This window comes from Rattus rattus, chromosome 12, assembly GCF_011064425.1.
Source record: "Rattus rattus isolate New Zealand chromosome 12, Rrattus_CSIRO_v1, whole genome shotgun sequence".
Classification (NCBI taxonomy): domain Eukaryota; kingdom Metazoa; phylum Chordata; class Mammalia; order Rodentia; family Muridae; genus Rattus; species Rattus rattus.
In genome coordinates, this window is record NC_046165.1 from 31,117,927 (window position 1) to 31,138,561 (window position 20,635).

General features: G+C 43.5%; 2 protein-coding genes across 6 annotated transcripts in view; both read left to right on the top strand.

The window, feature by feature from the left end:
- The window catches only part of Pcdh9 (protocadherin 9), a 1,039,432-nt gene that overhangs the window by 411,584 nt on the left and 607,213 nt on the right, over positions 1-20,635 (top strand). The window lies entirely within an intron of this gene.
- On the top strand, positions 4,043-10,336 carry LOC116913103. The gene is made up of 5 exons (XM_032917244.1): positions 4,043-4,307; positions 5,048-5,210; positions 6,338-6,469; positions 6,787-7,105; positions 9,740-10,336. The coding sequence occupies exons 1-4, from the start codon at positions 4,157-4,159 to the stop codon at positions 6,953-6,955; spliced, it is 615 nt and encodes a 204-aa protein (XP_032773135.1). The 5' UTR covers positions 4,043-4,156; the 3' UTR covers positions 6,956-7,105; positions 9,740-10,336.

A 20,635-nucleotide genomic window follows, 5' to 3' on the forward strand; every position in this document is an offset into this window, starting at 1 on the left:
GGTCCATGTGTGTTAAAGAAACTAGTTACCTTCATTAGAGAAAGAGTGAGTACTGTTTAGATGTTGATGTTATGCCAACAGTATCATGGCACAGGAGGACAAAAAAAGGCAATATTATAAAAGATGCTAAAATTTAGTTCTATGGTTGCAACTACTTCACACTAGAAGAAGCTGGGAATGAAAGAATAAAAAAATGCAGCTAAGGGGGTGAAGTTTAAAAAGCCCTAAATACCTAGAATTTGGGCATTCTCTCTACCTGTACTACCTGACCATAAGTTAGATTAAAATCTTAGAGAATAATCTTAGAAGCAGGAAGCTTCTCCCAGGAACTGATGGACCATAAAGTAAACAATCTTGAAAACAGGGAAGCTCCTCCTTGTGACTTTTTCACTGGTATTCTCGACATTTTCCAATGATGCCCTCCCTACCCGCTGGGTTGAGGGTTTCTTCCTTTAAATTCCTTGTCTTAGCCTCTGGTCGAACTCCACTGCCTTCGTGGGATGTGAGTCTGAAGCCCAGTCACTGGTTCCTATCAATAAACCTCATATTTACCTTAAGGAGCGGTCTCGCGTGTGAGTTCTTGATTGCATCGTCCAGACTTGATTTAAGGTCTCCCCGCTCTAAGTCTTTCCCATATTAATGCAGTTGCTTAAAAGTAACTAGCAGACACATGGACACACCAGTGAATTGGGGTTTTGAGTAGAAATATGATATGATCATTAAAATGTAGCAGGTGATCAGATGAAAGACCTGGCAATCTCATGTGAATTCATCTTTTGGTTAAGGTAGATTCTATATAAGGTGTGAGTAGGAGGTACCCTAAAGATAGACCCCTACTTTCCTGTGTCCAGCCTCCATCTATGCCCTCATGGCACTTGTGTCCCTGTAGTTTCCTCAGAGCTCTGTGTTGTGCCTCACATCATGACTCTCTCTGCTGCCTTTCAGGTCATTGCTTCCTAGAACAGAACAACCCCAGACCATCAATCTGAGATTAGATACTTTTTCTTACGGCATTAGACCTCCATACCTACTAGATTCTAAATCCACAATGAAACAAATTGACCCTAATGGGACACAAACTTCAGAAATCATTATCAGTAGGAGTAACTGTGGTTCAGAGCACTGAACGCCACCCAGGAACATCTCTCAGAAAAGACGCACATTCCTAGAATGAATCTCCTTAGCCTCTGCCTCCAAACTCTACAGCAGTCAGTGTCTTGGGTATTTCAATCCAGAGCATGAGGAACTTGACTTCCATTAGACTCACCTCTCACCTGTCACTGCTGTATGGACACCGTCTCTCTCATTCCTGCTTCACGATGCCAACAGTAATAGTGGTGACCGTGACCACTTAGACCCTTCACTTCCCTGGCTCAGTCCTATGGCTTTTAACGTTTTCATGTTCTTCTTACAAAAGACTTGTGGGTAAACAGTCATTGTCTTCATTTTACAAACCTAGAAATGCGTTAAACAGCCAAACAGCACTGTCCTTCAAGTCAACTTAAATGTCACCCTTTTTAGAGTCTCTTGAGATGGTGCCTAAGGTCTAAGCATCCAGGTTAGAATCCTCTCTTCAGAGTCGTGGCTTTCAGGGAAGATGGAGACATCTACATCCAGTTTTCCTAGTTTTATGGGAAAGTTGCTGTGCCTGCTTTCCATGATTCTCAAGCCGGAATGAGATGGTGTGCAGATAGCTTCAAGCAAAGGTTCTGGGATATTATAAACACTTGATAATTAACTCGTGTATCATTTGCTCAGCAGGAGGTACCCCTTTAATCTGCCAAGCTCTCCATTAGCCTTAATCATTCTTCTCCCTCACAGTCTGTGCAGATGCATAGGATGCTTTTCTCATTGTGGATCTCACTCAGCTACAGGGTGCTGGATGAGGTAGGTAGGATGAGGTCCCATATCTACCAAATGGCTACGACTCAGACCACGACCTTAAATTGATTTAGAATCAAACATTTCACAGATGTGGGATATATTTCTTGGTTTTGTCCTCAGAGAGAAGTGTGGTGAAATGTAATTCCAACCATGCAAGAATGCTTGATAGGGGAATGGTTCTTGTATAATTAAAAGAAACACTATACTTTTAAATTAAAAATATATTTATTGGGCTGGGGATTTAGCTCAGTGGTAGAGCGCTTACCTAGGAAGCGCAAGGCCCTGGGTTCGGTCCCCAGCTCCGAAAAAAAGAACCAAAAAATATATATATATATTTATTTATTTTACGTGTTTAGGGTTAGAGGCATCACTGTACACATGTGGAAGTCAGAAGTTAATTCATGGGAGTTTGTTCTCTCCTTTCTACATGTGCATTTTCAAATCATGTGTACATGTCTGTGTGTGTGTGTGTGTGTGTATCTGTGTGTGCGTGTGCTCGTAATTTGGGCACAATCATACATACCATACATATGCATGTAATTAATAATATTCTGAATATAAAGAGAGCATTTGTTTGAGAGAGTGCCCTATGGTGGGTTCAGCACTTATTGAGTAAATGTTTTTGTTGTGAACTTGATGATGCTTCACAAGGATGATGGGGATTCAAACTCTGGTCCTCACATTTGCATGGCAAGCGATTCACTAACTGCGTCTTCTCCCCAATACCCTACAACTACATTTCATAAGCTTCTTATGTTTACTATATGATTAGCAGATAGAGATTCAGATACTATCCATTTAGATTCAAGTCGTATGGGTCCTTAGTGATTTTGAGAATATTAAGAGGTCTTTAGATGCCTGGCAGTTTTGACTCATCTCTTCAATCCCAGCACTCGAGAGGCAGAGGCAAGTGGATCTCTGACTTCCAGGCCAGCCTGGTCTATGACCTTGTCTTCAAAAACAAAAAGAAAACAAAGAAAGAAAGAAAGAAAAAAGGAAAGAAAAGAGAGGTCCTCAGAACACAAGTTTGCAGACTGTTGCCCTAGGCTAGCATGAAGTCTCCTGAGGAGATCAGACTCCTGATAATTTGCTATGGTCACGAGGCACTAATAATAAACGAGAGTCACTGTTAGTAACAATGCTGATATTAATTTGTGAGGCAAAGCACTGGGTTCTGTGGTGTACACATACACAAGTCCACACACATGCACACACACTCACACGCTCATAGGTGAACAAATACATATTTGCTCCAAATTGTTTGCAACTAGAAATCCTTTTATTTTCCCCCAGAATGTGGAATATGTGCATACCCAGGAGACCTGGTAGAACAGAACCCTCCTGGAAGTGTCCCAAGGAAGCATTGGAGACCTTGGACACTTGCATGGTGCAGCCCAGCTCCCCCTTACTCTGGTGTCAGGAAGGTGCAGGCCAGCTAAGCTGGGCATCTGCATCTTGTGCATGCAGGCCAGTTCCACAGATGGTTCAGCTAGTTCTTGGCCATGCATTCTTCTTGGCCTGAATCCTTTGTGGAGAACTGGTCTTCCATGGAGTTTGTGTTCCCAGGCACCTCAATCAGCCACTCCTCAGTGTCATCCAGGGAGGGCTTGTAGCCACAAGGGCATCACTACTGGCCATTCACCTCGTCCCACATGAGGTTGGTCCTCTTCTTGGGATGGATGCCCTTAAAGCTCACCAACTGCTACCAGCAAGTGAGAGCCCTTGGCTAGGCAGTGGCTTCCTGCAGGGTAGGCCTGTGTCAGGCTCCTGCATGCACACTACCACCACCTCCTCCATGCTGGTGGTCAGCAGCTTCCACAGCTGGTTGATGAGATGTTCTGTGGGAATTGGAGTATATGTCATATGCATGGGCCCTGGGTTTATACATTTCAGGGAGACAAATCTCCCTCACCGAGGGTCTCTGATATTTGGCTGTTAACAAAGATGTTCTATCCATATCAAGGCTTTAACCAACTCTCCCTATCCTCAGCAACTGAGTTGTAATGAAGTAGTGAGAACTCTGAAGCTCTGGAAGGAGAGTGTGGGAATAGGTGTTCCCTGGCTCAAAAGTGATTCTCTGGAAAAGTCACTGCATAAATTTGTCAATCTGGGTGGAGGTAGTTAGCAAGTAAGCTATGGCACTTCCCAGTGACATCACCGGTAGTGTCTTCCCTGGAAATTCTCTTGTATCCAGGACAACACTAGAATGTTCTGTGATGTCAGCAGTGTTGTGGTGACACCAACTGCCTGAGCGATTTCCGTTCATTTCCTAATGGGTTCCCGAGGAGGCATGTTCTCCAGGATCCTCAGTTTCTTTCGGAGGGACAATCATATCCATGCAGAGACAAGACCAAGGCAGAGGGAGGCCAGCCTTCTATCACGTTGGAGAAGAAGACGAATGGAAAGGTCCTTGAGGAGGTCAAGTGAGTACTGGGCAGGGCAAGGGGAGCTACCTGGAGGAGGTTGGCTTGAGCTGGTCCTTCCAGGAGTAGGACATATGATTTAGAGCCTCAGTCTTCCTAAATGGCTGACCCAGACTCAACGATTTCTGATCATTTGTTTGACAGAGAACCAAGACCTGTTATATGTCAAGGGGCTTTCCTTGGATCTCTTTAATGTCATGGGCAGGGTCAAAGAATACCAGGATGAGCCTCTGTAAGAATAACAAAGTGTCTCTCTCAGGATAGGCTGTTGAAGCACTTCATTCTCAGCAGTGTCCTGTACATTACGTGGGTCATTGATGCCAAGAGGGATGCTCACCTGGTCATATATCATGGTCTCAGTTACTTTGGACTTTAACACACGTGACTAGGGATTCAAGATGTTAAGCAGTTTGGACTCAAGGACTTGCCTGCCTCACATCAGACATTAGCTGAGAAGGTCCTCCAATTCTGGTTTAGGCCAGCTTTAGAATTTCAGTGCCAGAGGAATGGCTGTAGGAGGTGTGGTCTATATCTATGATGGCATATGTCATCCTATGGCTATGATGGTGGGGAACAGGGACCTGGCTGAGTTCAGCTTAAAGATAGCTTTCTTGCTCTGTCAGGGATTCACTGTATCTGTAGAAATGTTCATCCTCAGACTTCTGTTTTAGTGTAAGCATAGTTTTCCTTGACACTGTGCCCACACATATGCCTGTTCACTGGTGTTTATCCACCTACAGAGTCTGATCAGAAGGCATCATCCCAACCCTCCACGACACCTGTTGAGGAGGAGAGAATGAAGCGATTGGAGAAGCTCAAAATTGCTCTCCAGAAGATGCAAAAGGAGAGAGATGAACTCAGGAGAATCCTGGCGGATTACCCGGGAAAGAATTTAAATGACAGGTAGTCACAATGCAAGTTCTGTTAAATCCACATTTCCTCACATCACAGTAGGCTACAACTCCAGGGTGTCCTCATGGTCAAAATGACTTTCCTGATTGCATCAGAATGTGAAGTTCAGATGGGAATGAGATGGTGGCACAGGCTATTTTGATTCCTACAAATGTAAATCATAGCCTGTGGCCTGAATCACAGTCTGGGAATAAGGGTAGTAGTGTTTGAGCTCTCATTGTGTGGTTTAAGTAGCCTGGACAGGTGTTCGCTTGTGGGAATTCCTAGGTGTTCTGATTATGACCAAAATTGTTGTAATTGACATGGAGGTGCTTTGGGTTCAATAGTTCCTGTGAAGAGCTGGAGGGGCCTAATCCCTCTTGCTGCCTCACAGTGTGTGACCGGACTGACAGCAGGGTATCATTGGTTTTCTCTGATTTTATTCATTGTATTGAGATATTTGACATTCTAATTGTATTTGAGAGAGAGAGAGAGAGAGAGAGAGAGTGAGAGAGAGAGTTTTGTGTGAGTTTGTTTGTGTTTATGCATGTGTGAATGTTTTTGTGTGTATCACTTAAGGTCTGGGTATTCTCTGTTCTGATTTGGCCTGAGAATTATCCTTTGTCAATTTCCATGGCATGATAATGATGGGGCTGAGAGCCTCACTTTGAGCAGTAGAACATTTCACATCTGCTCAGGTGGACACACATGGGAATCTCCTGGTGTGTGTTATAAATTCTTTTCCCTGTAAATACTGTTCATGTTCCCTTGGGTTTTCATGTAGCAATAGATTCTATGATTGAGAATTGTTATCTAAGAACAGGAGAATAGTCTTCATGGGTTTCAGTTGGAGCCTGGATCGTGGCACAGGGTCCTCAAATGTTCTTGGCAAGCTTGTCAATTCCTTCAAACCCTGTCAGGGAGCTCAAGCAAATCAGCTCCCTCCTTTGGTTTGCTGGCACTGCTGTCCCCTGTATTCATAATAACAAACTTAATAAATATCAAATGGACCCAGTACCAAGGAGCAAGGGCGTGGCATGTCCTAGGCTGGGGTAGTTCAGGATTCAGTCTGAATTCATGTAATTCTTGAATCCTTCATTCATAATGTTATTTGATCCTTGGACCATGCCCTACCACAGGAACAACTTTGAGTCCGAGATGCTCATGATGCAGCATGAGGAAGTGATGACTGACATGAAGAAAATGAGCGAGCAGGTCAATAGAGCTTTGGTCAAATGTAAACACCTCACACTGGAGAATGACTGGTACTGGTGAGTAACTTACAAGGTTGTGACCCCAGCACTAGGCACAGCATGTGTCAGCCCATTCTTATCTTTGAAGTAAAGTGAGGATCAGGCTTTATAGTGTTTTTAAGGAGACCAGGAGGCCTGTCTCTAAGAAAGGCTCTAGGACATACAGGACACAGAAAGATTGGCCTCCAAGCGACATTCTAATAAAATGGACAAATAAGCACACATAGGGATTAAGTCCCCTTCTGGGAAAAACTTGAATCAATGGAGTCAGGTTTTTGAGAAGTGCCCTGAGTCCTCTGGAATGTTGCTCTTTTCTCCATTTGACCTGTCTCTAGGTTATGCTCCATGGCTACTGTGGACTTGGACTATAATCTGGGGCTCTCTTTGGATCAGGACCCTAGAAGGAGGAATGGACTTGGAGAAGTGGGAGGAAGTTGGAGACTGGCTGGGATTCACCATTTTTTCTTTGTGTCTCAGCCACAGCTTCTATCCCCTCCTAACTGAGTTTTTTGAGCTGAAGAACAATGCCCAGAGAGCACGGAATGACAACAGGGAGCTTCTATGGGATCAGATTGCACTGGAAGAGTCCATTAAGGAAACAACAAGGATCTGTGGGGAAGCCAGTATGAAAATCCGTGTACCAAGCAGCCTCAGGTAGGATGAATGAAGCATCAAGGGCAGGTTCTCCTGATATCTAAGCATAAACCAAGTCAAACCAATTTAACCTTTCTCCACCTTATCCACAAACTCTCCTAGGTCTCATCCAGTTGTTCATTTCTTTGACCATTTACAAAACTTTTTGTGATGCTAGCTTCATGCAAGAAACTGGAGGATTGACAACCAAATCCTCCTGCTCAACTAGAAACTGCATTTCCTTAAGGGGATCTGTTGATCACACATTGCACACTTACATGCCATTATGCTAGAGGGATGCCATGTGGTAGCCGTCTGTGTAGTGCACAGAACTGATTAGAGTTCAGTTCAATTGCCAAAAGAATGGTTATCATTGTCAGTTATGATGGGGCTTGTGGACTTTCTCTCCTTTTCCCCGTACACTGAAAATGGTCCCTTCTTTCTGTCCAAATCGTGGTTCATAGTGACAGAGCTTGAGAAGCAGTTTGTCAGTCCTGTTTTATGTCAGTGTTTTAGTGTTCTTTCCTGTGGCTTATGTCCTGGAGCTGACTGGATGAACAGGGATGTAAGAAAGGCTTCTCTCAGGGTGAGGGTTTGTGTGAGATATGTGAGGATTGGAGGGAAATTTTTCTCCAACTCTCTCAACCTAGTGTGCCCAAGAAGTGCATTCCCTATACAGATTCCCTATACAGATTTACTTTATAAGGGATGCATAGCAGTGTCTAAGCTCTCACTGGAAACATTTCCTTTGCCTAATCTGTATTCAACAACTGTTCCTCCAGCATGATGTCCTCCCCATTCTTTTCTGCTTCTCACTTATGATTTCTGTTCTCTCTCTCTCTCTCTCTCTCTCTCTCTCTCTCTCTCTCTCTCTCTCTCTCTCTCTCTCCCCCCCCCGTCCTATGTGGGTGTGTGTGTGTGTGTGTGTGTGTGTGTGTGTGTTTGTGTGTTTGTGTCTCTGGGCACAGATATGTGTGATTATGTTTATGGCTATGGTGCATATTGTACATTGGAAATTGCTTGTTTTAATTGTGGTATGGGGCGCTTATATATAGAAGTGTGTGTATATGTGTGTTTGTGAATGTGTGTGTGTGAATTCATCAAGTTTCTGAACACAGACACATACTGTATAAATTTATATATATTGTATAAGTCTATATGTACATATATAGAAACATGTAAAAGTATATATATGTATATATATTCAGAGAGAGAGAGAGAGAGAGAGAGAGAGAGAGAGAGAGAGAGAGAGAGAGAGAGAAGAGGAAACATAATTTTTCCAATTACAGTGAGCAGAGGACTGAAGAGGCTCACCTGCCCCCACCCAGTGCTCTGTTGCCTGAAATCAGCCTCCTGTGCACAGCCTTGTGAACTTGCTAAGCAGGCTTGGCTAACAGGCCTAGATGTCACATTTCTAATTTCTGATTTTCAGGGGAATACACTTTATTGGCTGAGCTGTCTTTAGCCTATGCTCACTGTGTACTTACCCCATTCCAGGTTGTTTTTTTTTTCTTTTTCTTATGACACAATAGTAGACTGGGTGATCTCTTCTGTTACCATTAACTGGGAAACTAACCTCATTCTGCAAAATACTCTGCTTGCGTGTGTGAACAAACATTTTTGGGTGAGTTCAAAAGTGTGTATGTCTGGGTGTCTGTCTTTCTGTGTCTGTATACATGCCTGTCTCCATGGACAATATAATCTTATAATGACCAGGATGAGGACAGAATGGAGGAAAGTCTGCAGGACCCCCAGAATCAGAAAAAACTGGTGACTGAGCAAAAGGCCTTGGCTGGGAAGATGCAGCATCATTTTCGGTGTCACTGAGATGATTTGAAAGCACAGGATGAGAGGACCCAAGTAGATTCCCTGTGCTTATAAACTGTCTTATTGGGTCTGTGACTTTCTACATAGTTCTCAGCATCTGTCAGCTAGGAGCAGCTGAGAACATCATTCCTGTTGGTTTTAAAAGAAATTCCATCCATGAAGTGTATGTGATCCATAGAGATTCTGGCTATTGTGTTCTGATCCCTCCAGTCTGAGCTCTCTTGTATTATCTGAGCCCAGTGCCCTTAAGTCTCCCCACAAATAGTTTTATGATACCCATAAAGAATGGAGTGGTATAGTTTATTTTCTGCATGAGTATCTCCTTTAGAGTTCAGTGCCTACCCTTGTTAAGATTTCCATGCAGCATATTCTTGCCAAATATAATATCACTTCAGTGTGCATGTACTTCTTGAGATATTGTTTCTCTGGGTCTTTGCAGATATTGAGGTTGTCAGGTGGACCCCAGGCATATTCCTGCACTGGAGGAATAATAATAGTCTTCATTTCAGTGATGGCCAGGCTTCCAAGGCCTTCCTATTGTTTTCTAGGTTGTTCACATCTCTCCTCATCTGACATTAAGACATTGCTACATGATATTAAAATATAATATATATGGACGGTAGGAATTATCTGCTGTTCACTGTTCAATTTTTAGCAGTTTTAAAAGGTGGGAAAATATGCAGGCCTGTGGGATCTCTTACCCTTCTCTCTTGGGCATGAGAAAATGACCTCAGATGAAAGATCATCCTGGATTATCCTGCTGAATTGTGCTGCTGTGTATGGGATAAGTGACATGGCAGGTCCTCACCAGGCCTTTTCCACCCCTAGGTCTGAAACACTGCAGCAGAAGCTTTCCCAGGGCCCAGACCAGGACTACAGCTCTCAGAGACAGAACTGTCCACCAGGAGCACTGAGGGTGCAAAGATTGACAACACCTCCCGCATCTCAGTCCTTGTAACCGCACCAATCTTGGGCTGAATTTGAAAGACCTTGAGATGTGGCATGGAACATGCCTCACGTTTAACCTTTTGACGACTTGTCCATCAACAACCAACCACCCCGAATGAGGCAGGTCTACATTCCTCTTGAAGAGTTTTTTACCATCTTACCTGCCGTTCTGCTGTGTCTACAAGGCCAGCAACAGGCTGGAGTTACATGTTGAAAAATCAGAAGCAATTGCATGCAGACTAATTTACTTGTCATATTTGGTTTTTAGTTTGAAGTTTGGTTGTTTTATGCATTTGGTTTTATTTGTTTAAGTTTGAAGTTTTGTTATTCATTTGTTAACTTTAGTTTTTTTAATTAATATGCCATATTCCTAAGGCTATATACATTGAACTCATTGACTCCCCACTTTAAAATGTTCTTGAATAAATTAATGTTTGTCTATAAATAAAAATGTGACCTTTAACCCTTCACTCACAAGACCGTCCTGAGTCGTGTGTGGTTCTTCCTCCTGTAACAGCACAAGTGTAAGGCAACAGTGGTTTTCTGCAAGTCTCATGCAGCTTAGGCTTCATCATCAGTTCACAGCCAGAGCTGCACAGGAAACTGTGCTCTTGATGTAGACAGTGTGTCATGCTCTGTGGAACCCACCTTCATGATGAAAAATATCCTTGCTTTATCCCTGTGCTCACAAATTTAGCTTCCTTTATAATGACAAACAAAGGAGAAACACAGAAGTATTTCTCTAATACATTAGAGGAAATAAAAACATTCAGTATGGGAATATAAAATGTTCAGGACACATAGAGTTTGATGCCTGTGGATTCCTTGAAATATATCATCAGCTATGACTGCACATTTAATGAATTCCACCAATTTTAGAGGAATGAACATTTTTACTATTTTTATTGTTGGTTTGTTTGTTGTTATTTATAATGATGCTTTGCTGAGTTCATTTTGATATATATATCATAGCTCCTTTTGGGTGGAGGTCTTACAGTTTTGAATTATTTCTTTTTTTGTAATTTGTAGTGATATTTTTATCTACATTTCAAATATTATGCCCCTTTCCAGTTTCATCCCATAAAACCCCTATTCTTTCCCCAGAACGCCTACCTCCATGTGGGTGCTACTCCATGTTCCTGTCCTCTCGCTCCCAGCTACCCATATTCGTTTGCATGCAATTTTGCTATCGGCCAGCAAAGGGCAGTGGATTTCACTCGGACCTGATGTGACAGAGAATTGTTAATTGCCCCTTAGGTCCTCTGGGATTCAAATTCTCAAACAGATGAGCCATGTCTCCAGTCCCTGTCCTGGACTTTTGCAATGAATTCTATTATTTACAACTTGTCTGCCAATTCTGTGAGTTCATTGAGAGAGCATTTATCTAATTTGTCATTAATGATTTTTTAAATGACCATTTACAGAAATGGTAAACATTATTTCCTTGTGCACATTCACTAATGGGCTTATATAAAACATATTTGAAAAACTAAAACACTATATTTAAAAAAACGTAATCCAAATGGGCTATATATATAGGTATAGATATAGATATAGATATAGATATAGATATATATAATCATAATATTCACAGTTGAAGACCCTCAAATGATTTAGAAACTCCTAATAAATATTTATCATCCTTGGACACTACAGAAATGCAAATCAAAATTATTCTGAGATATTTTTTCATACCTTTCAGAATAACTTAGTTTAGTAAGACATAAGAGAATTTACTTTTACTGGATTACGGAGCAAAGGGAACATTGATATTCTCCTGGTGGCAATGCAAATTTCTGTAGCAACTTTGGAAATCAGTATGCTGTTTCTTCAGGAAGGTGGTAATGGGTAAACCTCAAGATACAACACCAAGGCATATATCCCAATGTTGACTCATCCTAGTATAGACACCCTTTCTCCACCATGTTCAGTGAAGCTCTCTTATAATATTCAGAATTTGGAAATATTCAAGTGGTCCCTTACGAGATGAGTGCATAAAGAAAGCATGGTGCATTTCCAGACTGGATTGCTGATCCATAACTACAAAAGGAAAAAGGAAAGCATGTAATTTTCAGGACAATGAATGGATCTTGTAAAATCATCCTGGATGTGGTGATCCAGATCAATAAGGACAAATGGGATACGTATTCACTTTAATCTGAATGTTACTTATTCCATCTGTGTAACTGTATGATCAGTTTAGTGTAAGGGTTGAGGGACATGGGCCAGAGTGTCCCCATTTTGGGTGTTGTTTGCCTTGATCATACATTTGTATGCCTTTCTGAAAGAGAAATGTATTCATTTTTATTTATTTTGGTGAATTGTTCTTTGGCTGACTTTTGTCTGTGGTCCCTCTGCATGCAGTTCTCTCAGTGGCCAGAAGAGGGCACGAGATATCCTGTTATAGATGATTGTTAAGAGCCCTATAGGTCCTCTGAGTGAGCAGCAGATTTTGCATTGGGTTCTGTTTTTTATGGTCCTGAGTTTGCCTCTCCCCAACTGGTTATCTCTGATGTTAACTGTCCTGAGTGTCTCTGACTGGATCCAGCCTCATTGGAGGAATGTAGAGCTCTGTGAGCTGGGTGATAGCTGGTCTCCTGGGAGTCAGGTAGTACTGTCTCTGTTTAGGGTTGGCCTCCTGGGTCTCTGGTTAGAGCAGGCCTCCAGGGTCCCTGGAGTACAAACCCACAGGTCTAAGAGAATTTTGAGAGAGTCTGTACTGTTATTTTCTAGCTTCCCTTCCCATTTCCTACATCTTCAATAGAGCACAGAGTTGACAACTATGAATTATATTTCCTAGGTGCCTCTCAAACCAAGAGTTTGCATGAGACTAAGTTTTGTCCAGAAACATATGAACAGAGTCCATAGGCAAAATGTCTGCCATTTTCTGCATGATGTTTACCCTCCCTAGTACTGAGGATCAAATTCCCATAATCTTAAAGATAGTTGCTTTATTCCATATCAAGAATGTATGTGTGAGGTATCAATATCTGGTGTTCATAACTGTCTTATTTTGGCTCCCAAAAAGCTGCACTTCCAGACCTGAGGGTCCCTGAGGGCTTTGAGTTGCCATTGCCAATGTTTGGACAGAAAGACAGAAAGACAGGGCAAGGGATTGGGAGGGAGTGGAGAATGAAGAGAATCACCATGATCCAGACTTAGAAAGGTCAGAGTTAAGAGCTAGAGGAGAGAAAGCAGCCTACAATGTAGGGGGAAGGGAATAGGACCCTATTGGGGGAGTGGGGTGTTTCCCAGAAGGTAACAGGCAGCAAAGATAAAACATAGATTTAAAAGGTGTTAAACCTGGGATGCTGGGTGGAAGGGAGATGTTTGGTAGCTGTCAGGAGGATTAGAAATGTCCAGACATTGATTGTGTGTGTGCCTGTGTGTGTGTGTGTGTTTCATTCTCAAGATCAGAGAACTCTTGGGCAGGTGCCATGACTGCACTAAGGAGCCAAAGCTGTTTAATTAATTCACTGCTACAGTCTGGTACATTGAGGTCCCATGTGAGGGAGGTCAATAATTGGACACGGGGTACACAGCCCAGTCAGCCAATGCACAGTTTATTCAGTTTGATTTCTTTAAAGACAAAGCAGGATAAAAGTTTCCCACTGTTTCTAGTTCTCTCCAGCTGCTGTTTCCCTAGCCATCGCATATCTTGGATCTGAGTGACCCAAACCTCCTTGCAGACTGAGAAACACGTCAGCCGTCCAACTCTTAGACGGGTTAGAGGTGCTGCTGTCTAATTAAGCTATAAACAAAGTTACTTTCTCCTGAGAAAATGACCATGAAGTCCACGTCCTCAGGTTTGCAGCTTCCTTGGCAGACAGAGCACCAGGATCCTCTGCTTGAGGACGTTTGCCTCCTCTGTACCTCAGTGTGGTGAGAGTGACCGAACCATCCTAGGGTGCCCTGCCGCTGGCAAGCTAGGAGCAGTGGCCTCATGACATTTCTCTACAGTACAGTAAATAGTGTCACCCTAATCCCTAGAGAATGGCTCAGCAGACAGAGGGACCTGTGGCCCTGAATAGCCAGAGAAATGCTGCCCTCTGTGGATTGGCTGCCTACCTCTGGGCTATCACAGGCAAGGGAAATGTCTCAACATTTACACCAGATCCAGTCATTTCCAATAGTTTGGCCCTAATTAACTTAAGAACACAATGATTTTAGTATTAGTAATTTATTCCACATTTCAGGTACATAATTCAGACTGTGCCTAAAACAGGAAAAGTGAAAGGAAGTAAATTCTTAGTAATCTCAGATGTAAGATCAGGGACTTTAGAGAATTCTACAACCCTTGTTGTGTAACTAAGCCTTCAAGAAGTTCCTCTTAAACCTCGAGTGTGACCAAGCAGGACTGAGCCAGAAAGCAGCATTCTGGGTCACTTTTATACCGGACTCAAGGACAATCACACACAATACACACATCAGTCAGACATTTCATGTCCTCTCCTGCTCACATGGAAACCATGGAGACAGAAACCCAGACGATAAACTTCAGTGCAAACACAAGAAGCCAATTACAATAACAACCACAATGTAGAACCTGGTGTGGGGCGCACACCTTTGCTGGGGACAGAGACTCCATGTCCTCCCTAGCCAGCCAGCCCAGCTGACCTGTCCTATTCCGAGGCAATGAAAACTCCCGTTTTATAAAAATGGTGGACGGCACCTGAAGAGTAACAACCAAGGTTGTCCTCTGCCCCCACACGTGCAAACTCACATATGCAGAGCCACAGGACCACACGAGCCTGTGAAAGGTTTTTCATGAGCCAGGAAGACAGCTCAATGGGTAAAGGTTCTTGTGTGGCCAAGCCTGACGTAATCAGTTCACTACCTGGGACCCACACAGAAACCTGACTCCTACCAGATGGCCCTGACCTCCATCTTTGAGGTTTGTCTGTTGCTCTGTATTGTAATGCTAACTGCAGGCCTCCACAGCCTGATTGTCCCAGAGACAAGAGAGTCCACATGTAGACCCAAGTGATACTATGTAAACTTGAGTCCCCAAATTATTTCTGGTAGGTGAATAAAGATGTCAACGGTCAGCAGCTGGGCACAGGCAGGGTTTAGCCTCCCAGGACTTCCCGCATCAGAGAAGAACCGCAAGTGGGAAAGAAGGTGAAGGGAGGAGGAAGCCGCCATGGGTCAGGTGGGTTGGCCAACTGGAGTTAACAGCAGCCCAAACAAACACAGCAAATTATATAGTGGGATTATTAGCTGGGAAACAGACATAACAGCCAGAGGATCCATATCTGCCCTGCTCCTGTGGGATTTGGTATATATTTCTTGGTTTTGTCTTCAGAGAGAAGTGTGGTGAAATGTAATTCCAACCAAAATTCCAATCATGCAAGAATGCTTGATAAAGGAATGGTTCTTGTTTAATTAAAAGAAACACTATACTTTTAAATTTAAAATATCTTTATTTATTTTATATGTTTATGGTTAGAGACATCACTGTACACATGTGGAAATCAGAAGTTAACTCATGGGGGTTTGTTCTCTCCTTTCTACATGTACATTTTCAAATCATGTGTACATGTCTGTGTGTTTGTATATATGTGTGTGTGTGTGCGTGCGTGCCCGTAAATTCATGCACACTCATACGTACGCATGTAATTAATAATATTCTGAATATAAAAAGAGCATTTGTTTGAGAGAGTGCCCTATGCTGGGTTCAGCACCTATTGAGAAAACGTTTTTGTTGTCAACTTGATGATGCTTTACAAGGATGATGGGGATTCAAACTCTGGTCCTCACATTTGCATGGCAAGCAATTCGCTAACTAAGCCTTCTCCCCAATACCCTACAACTTTTTTTTATAAGCTTCTTATGTTTACTATATGATTAGTAGATAGAGATTCAGATACTATCCATTTAGATTCAAGTTGTACGGGTCCTTAGTGATTTTTGAGAATATTAAGAGGTCTTTAGATGCCTGGCAGTTTTCCTCATCTCTTCAATCCCAGCACTCGGGAGGCAGAGGCAAGTGGATCTCTGACTTTCAGGCCAGCCTCTCTATGACCTTGTCTTCATAAACAAAAACAAAGCAAAGAAAGAAAGAAAGAAAAAGGAAAGAAAAAAGAGGTCCTCAGAACACAAGTTTGCAGACTGCAGCCTTAGGCTAGCATGAAGTCTCCTGAGGAGATGAGACTCCTGATGATTTGCTATAGACACGAGGCACTAATAATAAACGAGGGCCACTGTAGTAACCATGCTGATATTAATTTGTCAGGCAAAGCACTGGGTTCTGTGGTGTACACATACACAAGCCCACAGGCATGCACACACACTCACACGCTCATAGGTGAACAAATACATATTTGCTCCAAATTGTTTGCAACTAGAAAACCTTTTATTTTTCCCCAGAATGTGGAATATGTGCATACCCAGGAGACCTGGTAGAACAGAACCCTCCTGGAAGTATCCCAAGGAAGCATTGCAGACCTTGGACACTTGCATGGTGCAGCCTAGCTCCCCCTTACTCTGGTGTCAGGAAGGTGCAGGCCAGCTAAGCTGGGCATCTGCATCTCGTGCATGCAGGCCAGTTCCACAGATGGTTCAGCTAGTTCTTGGCCATGCATTCTTCTTGGCCTGAATCACTTTGTGGAGAACTGGTCTTCCATGGGTTGTGTTCCAGGCACCTCAATCAGCCCTCCTCAAAGTGTCATCCAGGAGCAGCTTGTAGCCACAAAAGGGGCATCACTACTGGCCATTCACCTCTCGTCCCCACATGAGGTTTGGTCTCCTTCTTGGGATGGATGCCCTTAAGCTCACCAACTCTGCTACCAGCAAGTGAGAGCACAGCCCGGCAGTGGCTTCCTCTGGGGAAGGCCTGTGTCAGGCTCCTGCAAGCACACTACCACCGCCTCTCCATGCCGTTGGTCAGCAGCTTCCACAGCTGGTTGATGGTCTCCTGGGTTTCCTCCGGGCACACAGCTAGAGCCTCAACAGGCCCTGGCCTGGCACCAGCACCATCGAGGGGTTGCTGTCAGAAGCCAGCCAGGTTGCCAGATCGAACTCAGTTCTGGCTCCTGTGCACCATGATGTGCTACAGCTTCTCTGCTTCCTCCTGCTCTTCCTTGGCCAGCAGCACCTCTGCATTCTGCCCCTCCATCGCTCTTGCTTAGGTCTCAGTTCCCTCACTTTTGGGGATTTTAACTTTTAAGAATGGACAGAAAGTTTACGATTTGATGTTTGCCCTATACCTGAGCACCTATGTTCCACAGAAAAGGGAGTTTTCATTGCACAAAATGGGATTGTAAGACAGGGATTTCAGGAAAAAACATAGGTGAATATATTGAAACCATGCCCTCTCCCAAGGCACAGTCCGTGAAACAATATACTCCAACTTGCACACATTTAAAGGTGTAGGAAAAATATTGGCCTCCTGGGAACAGTAAAAACTGTGGGAATTGGACTATATGTCACATGCGTGGTCCCTGGGTTTATACATTTCAGGGAGAAGAATCTCCCTCACCGAGGGTCTCTAGATATTTGGCTGTTAACAAAGATGTTCTCTCCATATCAAGGCTTTAACCAACTCTCCCTATCCTCAGCAACTGAGTTGTAATGAAGCAGTGAGAACTCTGAAGTTGTGGAAGGAGAGTGTGCGAATGGGTGTTCCCTGGCTCAAAAGTGAGTCTCTGGAAAAGCCACTGCAGAAACTGGTCAGTCTGGGTGGAGGTGAGTTAGCAAGTAAGTTATGGCACTTCCCAGTGACATCACCGGTAGTGTCTTCCTGGAAATTCTCTTGTATCAGGGACAACACTAGAATGTTCTGTGATGTCAGCAGTGTTGTGGTGACACCAACTGCCTGAGCCTTGGAATTTCTGTTCATTTCCTCATGGGTTCCCTGAGAGGCATGTGTTCTCCAGGATCCTCAGTCTCTTTCGGAGGGACAATCCTTATCCATGCAGAGACCAGACCAAGGCAGAGGCAGGCCAGCCTTCTATCACGTTGGAGAAGAAGAGACGAATGGAAAGGTCCCTTGAGGGAGATCCGGGAGTGAGTACTGGGCAGGGCAAGGGAGCTTCCTGGAGGAGGTTGGCTGAGCTGGTCCCTTCCAGGGGTAGGACGTATGATTTAGAGCCTCAGTCTTCCTAAATGGCTGACCCACCCAGACTCAATGATTTCCTGATCATTTGTTTGACCAGAGAACCAAGACCTGTTATATGTCAAGGGGCTTTCCTTGGTCTCTTTAATGTCATGGGGAGTGCCAAAATAATCACCAGGGATGAGCCTCTGTAAGAATAACAAAGGTCTCTCTGGGATAGGCTGTGGAAGCACTTCATTCTCAGCAGTGTCCCAGAATTAGGGGTAATTGATGCCAAGCGATACTCTCCTGATTAATATATCATGGTCTCAGTTACTTTGTACTTGAACACACGTGACTAGAGATTCAAGACGTTAAGCAGTTTGGACTCAAGGACTTGCCTGCCTCACATCAGACATTAGCTGAGAAGGTCCTCCAATTCTTCTTGTTTAGGCCAGCTTTAGAATTTCAATGGCAGGAAGAATTTGGGAGAGGTGTCTATATCATGATGGCCTATGTCATCCCTATGGCTACAGATGGTGGGAACAGGACCTATTTAAGTTCAGCTTAAAGATAGCTCTTTGTATCTGAATTCATCTATCTGTAGAACTGTTCATCCTCAACTTGTTTTTAGACTAAGCATAGTTTCCCTTGACACTGTGTCCCACATATATGCCTCCTTTACTGCGTTTATCCACCTACAGAGTCTGATCAGGAAGCATCATCCCTTCCCTCCACGACACCTGTTGAAGGAGAGAATGAAGTGTTTGAGAAGCTCAAAACTGATCTCCAGAAGATGCAAAAGGAGAGAGATGAACTCAGGAGAATCCTCCTGGATTACCCGAAAGAACGAAAATGACAGGTAGTCACAATGCAAATTCTGTTAAATCCATTTCCTACATCCCAGTAGGAAGGCACTCAGGGTAGGGCTCTGTGGTCAAAATCACTTTCCTGATTGCATCAGAATGTGATTCAGATGGGATTGAGATGGTGGCACAGGCTATTTTATTCCTAAGCGTAAATCATAGCCTGTGGCCTGAATTACAGTCTGGGAATAAGGGTAGTAGTGTGTGAGCTCTCAGTGTGCGGTTTAAGTAGCCTGGACAGGTGTTGGCTTGTGGGAATTTCTAGGTGCTCTGATTATGAGCAATCATTGTTGTAATTGACGTGGAAGTGCTTTGGGTTCAATAGTTCCTGTGAAGAGCTGGAGGGGCCTAATCCCTCTTGCTGCCTCACAGTGTGTGACTGGACCGACAACTGGGTATCATTGGTTTTCTCTGATTTTATTCATTGTATTTTGAGATAATGTCACATCCTTGTATTCATTTGGCATTCTAATTGTATTTGAGAGAGAGAGACAGAGAGAAAGAGAGAGAGAGAGAGAGAGAGAGAGAGAGAGAGAGAGAGAGTGAGTTTTGTGTGAGTTTGTGTGTGTGTATGCATGTGTGAGTGTGTTTCTGTGTATCCCTTAAGATCTGGGTATTCTGTGTTCTGATTTGGCCTGAGAATTATCCTGTGTCAATTTCCATGGCATGATAATGATGCGGCTGAGAGCCTCACTGTGAGCAGTACAAGCATTCCATCTGCTGGGGCTTGTCGCACATGGGAATCTTTGGTGTGGTGTTATAAATTCTTTTCCTGATAATACTGTTCATATTCCTTGAGTTTCATACAAGGGCAATAGATTCTGTGATTGAAATTGTTACCTAAGAACAGGAGAATAGTCTTAATGGGTTAATTTAGACCCTGGATCGTGGCACAGGGTCCCTAATGTTCTTGGCAAGCTAGGTCAATTCCTTCAAACCCCGTCAGGCGATAAAACAAAATCAGCCCTCCTTTATTTGCTGGCGCACTGTCCCTGGTTCCATAATAACAAGCTTAATAAATATCAAAATGGACCCAAAGATACCAAGGAACGGGGGTGTGCGTCCTAGGCTGGGGTAGTTCAGGATTCAGTCTGAATTCATGTAATTTTGAATCCCTTCATTCATAATGTTATTTGATCCTTGGACCATGCCCTATAACCAGGAACAACTTAGTCCTAGGATACTCACATGATTGCAGCATGAGGAAGGATGACTGACATGAAGAAAATGGCGAGAACTTGGATCAATGGAGAGCTTTGGTCAAATGTAAACACCTTACCCTGGAAAATGACTGGTACTGGTGAGTAACTGACAAGGTTGTGACCCCAGCACTAGGTACAGCATGTAACAAGCCTATTCTATCTGTGAAGTAAAGTGAGGATCAGGCTTTTTATAGTGTTTTGAAGCAGACCCAGGAAAGCCTGTCTGGGGAAAGGCTATAGGACACAGGAACGTAAGATTGGCCTCCAAAGGGACATTCTAGTAAAATGGACAAATAGCACACATAGGGATTAGTCCCTTCTGGGAAAAACTTGAATCAGTGGTGTGGTTTTTGAGAAGTGCCTGAGTCCTCTGCAATGTTGCTCTTTTCTCCATTTGATCCTGTCTCTAGGTTATGCTCCATGGCTACTGTGGACTTGGACTATAATCTGGACTCTCTTTCCATCAGGACCTTAGAAGGAGGAAAATGGACTTGGAGAAGTGGGAGGAAGTTGGAGACTGGCTGATCACCTTTTTTTCACTTTGTGTCTCAGCCACAGCTTCTATCCCCTCTAACTGAGTTTTTGAGCTGAAAGAACAATGCCTAGAGAGCACGGAATGACAACAGGGAGCCGGTGGGATCAGATTGCACTGGAAGAGTCCATTAAGGAAACA

Excerpts from the sequence above, each read along its gene's own strand:
- LOC116913103 (XM_032917244.1), top strand. The coding sequence starts at position 4,157 with ATGGGTTCCCGAGGAGGCATGTTCTCCAGGATCCTCAGTTTCTTTCGG. Across the intron at positions 5,211-6,337 it reads GGAAAGAATTTAAATGACAG|GAACAACTTTGAGTCCGAGA; the intron begins GTAGTCACAATG and ends GCCCTACCACAG. Across the intron at positions 6,470-6,786 it reads CTGGAGAATGACTGGTACTG|GTTATGCTCCATGGCTACTG; the intron begins GTGAGTAACTTA and ends ACCTGTCTCTAG.